The sequence below is a fragment of the Pochonia chlamydosporia genome, chromosome 2, assembly GCF_001653235.2.
Source record: "Pochonia chlamydosporia 170 chromosome 2, whole genome shotgun sequence".
NCBI lineage: Eukaryota > Fungi > Ascomycota > Sordariomycetes > Hypocreales > Clavicipitaceae > Pochonia > Pochonia chlamydosporia.
Genome location: NC_035791.1, coordinates 1,226,310 through 1,235,900, shown reverse-complemented (window position 1 = coordinate 1,235,900; position 9,591 = coordinate 1,226,310). Strand labels below are relative to the sequence as shown.

The 9,591-nt window shown below is 47.8% G+C and overlaps 3 protein-coding genes across 3 annotated transcripts; all 3 read left to right on the top strand.

The window, feature by feature from the left end:
- Window positions 1-1,576: 1,576 nt before the first annotated feature.
- Window positions 1,577-2,404, top strand: VFPPC_13287 (hypothetical protein; the record flags this gene model as incomplete). Its single annotated transcript, XM_018291064.1, has 1 exon — window positions 1,577-2,404. One exon carries the CDS (start codon window positions 1,577-1,579, stop codon window positions 2,402-2,404), a length of 828 nt encoding a protein of 275 aa, XP_018146508.1.
- A 1,999-nt stretch (window positions 2,405-4,403) lies between these two features.
- VFPPC_02514 (hypothetical protein) lies at window positions 4,404-5,969 on the top strand (the record flags this gene model as incomplete). The annotated part of the gene is made up of 1 exon (XM_018282153.1): window positions 4,404-5,969. The coding sequence occupies one exon, from the start codon at window positions 4,404-4,406 to the stop codon at window positions 5,967-5,969; it is 1,566 nt and encodes a 521-aa protein (XP_018146507.1).
- A 1,985-nt stretch (window positions 5,970-7,954) lies between these two features.
- VFPPC_02513 (hypothetical protein) lies at window positions 7,955-9,193 on the top strand (the record flags this gene model as incomplete). The annotated part of the gene is made up of 1 exon (XM_018282152.1): window positions 7,955-9,193. One exon carries the CDS (start codon window positions 7,955-7,957, stop codon window positions 9,191-9,193), a length of 1,239 nt encoding a protein of 412 aa, XP_018146506.1.
- Between the last annotated feature and the right edge of the window lie 398 nt (window positions 9,194-9,591).

The window sequence follows — 9,591 nt, the reverse complement described above, 5'->3', positions numbered from 1 at the left end:
CGAACGGCTGTTTACGGCTTAAAAAGTCACATACATACTAGATAGACTTCTTAGGAGGATTAGCGGTACTAGCGATAATCGTGCAGCTATGCCCGATAGTGAATTGATTACAACGTACATATCGTGGCTGGATCTTCGTCATAGCCAGATTGTACCAGTAAAATATTTAATCTGACAACATTTATTTAACGGAATGCCACATCGCTATTCATCATAATGATGCTCTATACTTGCGAGGATAATTGCTATACCTTAGTGTCTAAATTCGTCCCTCATAGCACGGAAAATAACGGGAAGTTAGACGCACTGTGCTGCATTTTGGGCGGTACAAATTAACTCGAATTGGGAAGTCAACGTTTAATGGATCCGTTTTGGTGCACCATTTTGAAACAGAACAGTATAAAGTGGAATAACGTCAGTGAAACGTAGGGAAGCATAAAGTTATAACAGACTAGGTGGGCAATCATGCTCAAGCTAGAATCCGTCAGGTCGCCAAAAATAGAATAGTGGAGCCACAGTTGCTCAGGGTAAAAGCGGCGCTGCTCAGGCACTAGCTGGTTCAAAAACCGTGACCAACAAATTCACATCCCTGGTTCGACGACTGTTCGGGGATGAGAATAAGGCGGTCCGTCCCGATCACTCAACTTTTGCAGCCCAGCCTCCACGACCAATGAGACGGATTGCGTCTCTTCCGCCCCCGCTGGAGTTACATCAGTGACCAGACCCCAGTCCCCTGGCTGAGACAAAATAATATGACCCAGTTTTGCACATTCTGTAATAACTGCCTGCAGGTGGTTCTTTGTTTGCCACTTCCATTTAGTAACTAGTCTAAACTGAGCTGTACTATGCTGTTATTCCGAAGATGCACCACATCAGAGGCTTAAGTTATACCACAGAGGTCCGCTATAGATAGACATATATCCTTTTGCAGTTGTTTCCACTATAAGTCTACCGCGTTTGAGTGTGATTACTCAGTATCTCACAAGCATGCAATGTATTGGGGAGAAGAAAGACAGAAAAAAGCAGACCCCCCAGACGAGACCCTTCCGCTCTGTGGTCCGCCAGCGACTGGGGTTAAGTTCCCCGACGCGACCTGTCTGGTCAAGCGGTACCAGCGGCACGGCTGAAGGCCGGGGGGCCAAGAACAGTACAAGAACGTGTGTACTTGCATAGAGTGTGCCAATGGCCTTGAAGTACCTTTCTCGGAACAGACAACAGTGCTGTTTGACTTTTATCCCTGGTCAACGAGTCATGAGCACGCTGGGGTTGGCAGATCTCGTTCAGCAACACTGACGGTCAGTCAGGAAAGTACCTAGGTAGTCACGTTTATCCTGTGTTACAGGGAATTCCATTTTGACATATTGGTAGTTGCAGTTCGGTGCGGTGTATTCTGTATTGCATATCCACGGACGGAGTTGGACCTAAAACGTACCCGCCAAGCTCACACCAGCTAAGAGTCATCATTCCACTCGTCATTGAAGCTCAAATCTTGTCACCAAAGACTAATTCTCACATTACCTGCATACATAATCATGCTGGTTTCTGGCGTTGTGCCTACGAAGTTCTTAGCCTGGACATGAAGGCTTTCACAGCCCTGCGCTCAAGCATACATCTCATCACAGACAATGGCCGAATACCCAGCGAGATTCGCCGGTGCCTCGAACTCGTACAGACCTGTCATCGAGACCTGCAGCACCTTATCGATCTGCGTAATGAACACCTCGAGTTCCTTGAGACGGCCCCTCAGTCTATTCTCGCACGAGTTAACCAAGTCATTGACGCGGCAAACCATGGTCTAGTCGAGGTACGATGCATCGTCGAAAAATACCGCCCGAAAGAGCACATGGGTATGAAGACACCGCTGCACAACCAGATGGAGTGGATGATGGGATCATCCGCCAAGTTTCGCAGCCAGGAGGCAGTAATTATTCGCCATAATGCTGCCGTTTTGGCCGAGTTGAACTATCTACGACAGATTACCATGTGGAAGTTGGCCGCGGTCACAGAAGATGCTGTTGTGGTCTCAAACCTTCGCGAGAGCAGTGTCAAGTCGGGCAATTCACACCAGGCAGGGGACTGTTTATCAAGTAACCCTCATATCCCGACCAAAATTACGCCGAGCTCAACTTTTAGTATGCCGAGAAAGCCGTCAGGAAATGTAACCAAGTACTGCGACCTACCCGAACCGATTGGCCCTACCTTGTCTCTGGAATACTGCGACTTGCCCGAGCCGGTGTTCCCTAACGCGCTGCCCGAATCTACATTTATTTCAAACAACATACCTGGTTCCCTCAAACGAACCTCTTCTACTATTGTCAAAAAGAGCCATGACAATGCTAGTTCCTGCAATGTCGTGCTTAGTCCGGCCACCGATCATGGCTTGTCAATTTTGTTCGACCAATAGTCTGTGAAGACTCAGCTCTAGGCTATCCGTATTCTTGGTTAGACTAACTCCAATGGACGTGTGTTGGATTTGTTATAAGGTCTGTTTGCGGGTCATCAAACAATGAGAAGTTCTGGCGGCCTGAAAGCGTACGAACTGGGGCAATCAGACCACAGCGTTAGGTGGAAAGTCGAGCATTTCTGTATAAGTCTAGTTATATCTATTCAATTGATCCCACTACATACAATCGTGGCTGTTCAGTAATAATCTGATGGACATCACCTAATGCCAATGTCGGGAGAAGTTCAGCGTCGGATGTCAACACATGACGTGACCTCAAAGTTCATGCCATGCAGAGCTCAACCATCGAGGTTCAGGTATTACATCTACTTTGAACCTTCACCTTACCTTCTTCATTCGCAAAGAGCCCGCCGCGAGCCCTCATTCGCCTTCCACGGCTTGAAGTCTTACAACTAACATTCTATGCTGAAAAAGGACGATAACCAGCAATCGCTCCCGTAATAGACCTAGAGCTGAACTCGTCACTTAAACTTGTAAATAGGACTTCCATATTGTCACACGTATTTCGCGAGACGTTAGGCGGAGTTCGTTCTGGAACAATATCAAGAGACGAGGTGAGACATCCCGCCAATTAAGATCCGTCTTCTCAAAAACAATGTATTCATAAGCGTTGTGTCATCCTGCATAAAAGGGTCTTATCTGAATCTGGCAATTTGGTAAGAGTGGCACTATGTATTGGCAACAGCGTTGGAAGGCGAAACCACATCGAGGTTGAGCAAGTTCACCACGAACCACTATCCACACTCACTAAACCTCAAGGACGTAATTTTTTGCCGGATAATCAAGTGAGAGGCAGTTCGAAATCAGTCCAACGAGTTCCATCAGATGACTCGGGCCTGCCGATGCTACCGTTCTCTTGGCAATGCAGCCTTTTCCACAATCGGGTGTGTTGCGGACCAACATGCATAAGCCCCCAACTGCTGCGACTTCTCAGTTCTTTCGGTTTTCTCTCCACAGCCTGTCAAGTTTTGAGAATCTGTACGCTCAAAAACCGAATCTGAGCCCAACGGTGGCTGAAGTTTGCGCCGAGACACTTGTGCGTCCGTGTCAACTGCCCGAGGCCAACTCAGCATACATCAGCAACTTAGAGCGTAGTTGCGGCTTCACGAATATAGCCGGTGCTTTTAGAGTTGACTGTCTACAACATATAGAAGTGAAGTCAGAGTGGCAGTGCACATATTCTGGTTTTAATTTAGCTCAACGTGACCTCTGTGTTTGTTCTTGACGGCCACGTACGGTTGTCCTGCCTCCCCGTTGGGAAATATGTCTGCAGCTTCCCAGCCACGTCCAGTAGCTCCTCCGTCCGGGAAGGGTAGCATTCAAAGAGTCCCGATTCTGCCCAGCTGTTCAAACCCCTTGGAGCGAATTTGAGGCGGGGTTTTGACCCATGGTAAGAAGCAAGGCAGCTTATCAGCTGCAAGTAAACACGTCTGGGGACACTGCAGCCAACATGCAGGATGCCCTTGTCCTCCGTGTAAGTAGGACCGGCTCCCCAGCCACTCGTTGTGCTCAACTGCGGAGGGTAGACATGGAGCCATGTACAGAGAACCCTGTATAATATGACTTACACCTACGGGGGCCAATTTCCACTTGTTGTTAGGTGTCATCAAGCACATAAATTGATAACCAACCCCCATCGAATGCATGCAAGCTGGTTGGTTGGGTATGCCGTCACACGGAGCCGGTCACCTAAAGCGGATCACAAGAGTTACACAGCATCAAAGGGGCCAGGAATAGATCAAAGAGCAGCTCGTGGCCTGGGGGGTCCTGCCTGAATATATGTGGGCACTCAGCAAGGTCAGATGTAACTTGAACCAAGGACTTTCGCCAGCCTGAAATACTATCAGTGATAGTGAAACCATTGCTTGAGGCTCTCTCTATTTCAGCCCTTGTTCCATGTGCACTCTCAAGTGACAGGTGCTATTGACAGCTTCAAACCATGGATAAGAATCCTCTTTACAAATCACTCGCCGTTGTGCTGGATGAAGTTGATTCCATTCGTATCTGGTCTCCGTACGATGGCAATTGCATAGCAAAAACTAGAGATAACAAACGATGCAAACATTATTCTGGCAGGTTGGATGAACGGGAAGAAGTCGAGAAGCTACAATCCAAATTTGACGCAATCACAAAAATTCCAAACGTCGATGATAAGTTCTGCGCGGATGTCAGGCACTTTGTCGAATATAGACATTGCAGTCAGGCTCACCGGGAGAAAGCCATGAAGGCTTTCGAAGAATGGAGTCCGTCATCTATGAGTGCTTCGCCACCAAAAACTACGGCTTCTTCTGAGGGCTCTCAGGAAGCCGAGCAAGATTCCAACGACGAGACAGCATCGAGTCTGATACCTGACAATGATACAGTTGATACGCTCCCTTCTAGTCCGAAATCAGTTAACGTGGTAACGGACCATTTGAAAGAACTCACTCTCACGACTCTCACCAAACAAGCTGTTATCGTGTCAGGCGGTCAAGTCGTCGGACTAGGAGAAGAAACAATTACCACTGCCGACAACAGCGTTATCGACATAGATGACGGTACTACAAGTCAAACTGAAGAAGTCACACAAGTCAGCCTGGACTCCGACGTTTCAAAAATCACTGGACTTGGCAGCGCCAATCTTCGGCGGTCAGGATCAATGAGAGATAGTTCATCAATATTTGAAGAACTGTACAAGCGTCCTACAGACAAAAAGATGGCCAAAGGAATCGTCTACATCCTCGAAAGCACCAACGAACCAGGCCACTTCAAGGTCGGATACACTGAAAAAAGCACAATAAAAAGACTCAGTCAGCCCAAAAACTGCTATGGAATCAATACGAAGATCATCCATCAGACCCAAGGTGGCCACTTCAGTGGCGCCTACCAAGCGGAGCGAATCGCCCATGTTGTACTACGGCATTTCAACCTCATCGTGAGCAACTGCATTTTTTGTCAGGGGGCTCACAAAGAGTGGTTCAGGGCTCCAGAAAGCGTGATCCGCGAAACAGTCATTGGAATCGAGAATTTTGTGAAGATGCCAGCTTACACGCTGCAAATGGATGACACTCAGAAAAAGGAGGTGTGGAAGCTGACGGATAAGGCTCATGACATTCTCACACAAATGTGCAGCTTTTCTATTCACAGACTGAGCGTTTGCATAGCCGTAAATGCAAAGAGCAGCCACGAGAAGCCCGTTCTCGATGCATACATTGGGGCGCTGTCCCTGGAAGACGCGTCGAAGGAAGAATATGCTCATGATGATGGACCAGGTCATGATGCTGTCCCTTCAGCGAATATCAGACGGTCAAACAGACTGGCAAGGCAAACTGCCGTGGTAGTTAAACAAGCGAAGAAGTTCTTCCGCAGGTCTTCAGGCGGAGTCAAAGGTGTTTCCAGCTCTGAGGCTGAGGTGGCACCACAGCCTCTGGGGGAGTTTATGGACAGATTTCGCGAGTTGATGCAAGACTTCAAAAACGACTTTAATGAAGAGATGAGGCGCAACAGTCAAGAGCAGATGGTGTAGTTAGGATATTCTTTGAATTATGTCAGCGTATTTAGTTTGTCCTAGCCTAATGTGGTTATTTTTGCGTTTGGTGTTGTGGAATTTGTATCACGGATTGAGCAAGTGGTACGGTAGACCATTGTTGATGGCCTGCGGAGTGACTGCAAATAGACCGGCACTACTATAACTCTATAGCAAATTATTGTGGCCGCAAAATGCGTATAAGTAGCGTTCACGGGTAAGAATGGATGGCAGCCATGTCTGTCCGTCCGCTGGCAGCCTCACGATAGACTTACCCATTCGCAAATTCAACAATTCTCAAGTGCATACATGTCAACATGTTTTCGGCATCGTTCTCGGACAAAATGTCTCCCCCCTTTCTGCCTCATGGTATATAGAATTCGTATGGCCTAATCACATATTTGGCTAAAAGGGGCTGTCCAAAGTGAACGAAACACGCCGTAACTTGGTAACGGACTAAGGTATACCGGTAACCTACTGCGTAGAACCACGATATACTCTACATTGTCTCGCTATCCCAGCCTGGCCACTAGATCAAGGGCTCCTGGGGTACGCCTTTACGTCGTTTGCTTCATCTACAGCTTTGATGTCAACAATGGGATCCAGATCCATCACTGTCCCTCCATTTCTCTTATTCCATGCTTTGCTTGTCATCACAAAATCGCTGTTACCTCGGTACGTGACAGTAGTGAGATCTCTACCCAGAGATGTCTGCTTGAGACGCTGGCTCATGCCCTTCAAATGCAGTCCTCACGTAATCCAGGTCAGCAACAAGTCCAAAACAATCAGCAAAAGGTATAAAGCGCCAGATAAGCTGTAACTTTCCTATATTTCGTTCCTAGCACTGACCCCTTGATGAGATGCATACGGCTGACTCCAGGCCAGGTTCCTTTTTGATTGACCGCGAAGCTAAATTCCATGCCGAAAAGATGAATTCGGAATGAAGTACGGAATACTCATGAAGATTCCTTCCAGCGCAACCATTTCCAAAAAGAGGGTTAATAGACAAGTTCTAAAACAGCCTGTGACCAGGCGTTGACCTAACCGTGATGAGGTGAACCGTGTTTCACTTTCACTTGGAAATTCGCATTTAGAGCTACAATTCAAACGAAGTTGCACGTCTTTCACGGGAAGACCTTGAATTCAAAAGCTGGAAAAAAGAAAGAGAAGAACATCGTGCTGTGGGGAGTTTGACATAGTTCTTTGGAGGCCGGTAGTCCAACTAGATAACTGCGAATAGCAGCTCTAGCTTCCTTATAATAATACTGAGACGTCCCGATTTAGGACTGGGCTTGTTTCGTGTTCCGGTTTTGGGTCTTAAATACTTCCTCTGATCACGTCCTAGCGAGGTGCACATCTGAAATTACGTGTCGCCTTACGTCAAGGGGGAAGTGAATAGTTCCCGGACAAACTTTTACTTACAGAGTGAACAGGTGCATATCCTAGCGCAGTGCGACCGACTGTTACAGGTTAGGCTGACCCTATTAATATGCGTTGTGAGTTCAAAGCCAGGGGTGGAAAGCCGTCAAGCTCCTTTGTTCAGAACTGTATTTCGTGATAGGTCATCTAACCAGGAATACGCAAGCCGCTGAACAGCACAGCACGGCACAGATACTATCAACTTCGATGTGTGCCTCACATGGAATATTGAACAGTGTAATTCATGAAGAGGTTGAATCATGCCAGTACAATTGACAGGGATACAGGTACAGTTGAAGGCAAAGCATTTCAGGCATCATCATATAGTACACACACAGTTCAGAGCACACATGAATCAGGTTTTCCTTGGGTCGTTCATTGCTGGAGAATGTTTAATACACTTCGCAACCCCCCTTGGGCTTCTGGTACTCAAATACGGCAGCTCAACAAGCACCTCCTTCATCACCTTACACCCAGCCATTGCCCGGATTTCGCCATCGTCTACACACGTCCCAGAGAAAACGGCGAATTAAGGAACCCAACATTGCACCTGATCCAAAACTGCAATGTCGGTAGATACAATCACCACCGGAGCGAGAAACGCAAACATGGATTCCGCGATTGCCGACCCAATACTACACAAGCCAATCGAGGACCATCCGAAAGGTAAGATCAGCAAAGCGCCAATCGTTATCCAACAGCCCGAGGCACAAGAAGCCAGAAGCAAAATTTCAGGCCAAAAAGAAGAAATTGTTGATCCCAGAAAGTACGACGGCGACGGAGACTCGTCGACTACCGAGCGGCAACCATCAACCACAGCGGAAGAAGCCTCGACGCCTACAGGCGATGTCACACCGAGGGGACCAAGCCCATTACCAGAGGTACCGGATATGGTACCTGAGACTTCTGATCTGGCTAAACCACGTTTCAATGACCAACCCTTGAGGCGGCTACTCGAAAGAGCATCGGGCAACGAGGTCAATCACAGTCCAATCAGGACAACACTCCGCACCGAAACGCACGAGGGTGAAGGCGCGAACTGGGCCAAAATGCCATCTGTGGATATGTTTGGGGTGAATCCTGTGACGATGCCGAATCTCCACAAGCTCCTTACGCAAAATAACGATCAGATCAGGGGAGTTCAAGACCAGCCTATGGAACAACTGGACACTTCATCGTCTCAGCCCGCTCTGCCAGGCCAGGAATGCCAAAGCGAGAGTAAGGGGTATTTTGACGTACCACCCACAGAGAACTCGTTAGACATATCTTGCGGCCCGGAAGTGCTGCTTCACGATATTGTGACATTTACGGAGCAGAACCACCACTGTGACGGAAATGAGCCTCGGTGGAATGAGAAGCAGTTCCAGAATACTTTTGAGGTCGCCATTGCGCTAGCAGAACCTTACGTACAACAGGCTATAGACGTTGGGAACGACAACGAATTCGTTCCGGAGCTTCTAGCTAGGTTAAACGACATAATTACACAAGCTTCCCCTAAAGTCGATGACGACCTGACTCAGAAGCTGGGGATGCCGCAACCCGAGGGAGCAAAACAGAGCGCTTCGTGCCTCGACGACCAAAAGCTGAAACCGTGGCAGGAGTCTCGGGACACCTACTCGAAATCCGTTGAGATTTGCCGTTATGGCGGAGTGCGGGACGGAAATGAGGCTCGTCGATCTGTGCATTGTCCCCGCTACTTTGTATCGCAGAAAAGGGAACGTGGCCTGGACAGGGGCATGGTGTGTTATACAGTCGCAATGGGAAAACAGGCAAGGGGAAAACAGGAAACTAGAATTTGGCGATGAGAATCGGACACAGACGAAGCTGGGGTACTCCTGGATGAGGCTAAAGGGTAATTAATCCGCGATGCTGTGTCCGTATAAGTGGCAGGGCAGACGGGAACACTTATGGAACAATTGTAGAGCTTGGGAAAAAGTTGTTGCTGTTTCTTTCTAAACTTGACCAGATCTAGTGTCATGGTGGACAATGTGGACGGGACAGTTGAGGCACTATGGGTTCAATATTTCCGCATTCATTGTTTCTTTGAGTTTGCATTTCCCTTCAATAGCCCAATTTGGTTACAAAGTCGCTTTTCATTACTTCAGATAGTTCTTTCAGTTAATGATTTCCCTCTCAATAACTAGTATCTATCGCAGCGTGCCAATTCGAATAGAAAAGACATATTTACCTGGTTTATGTGCCA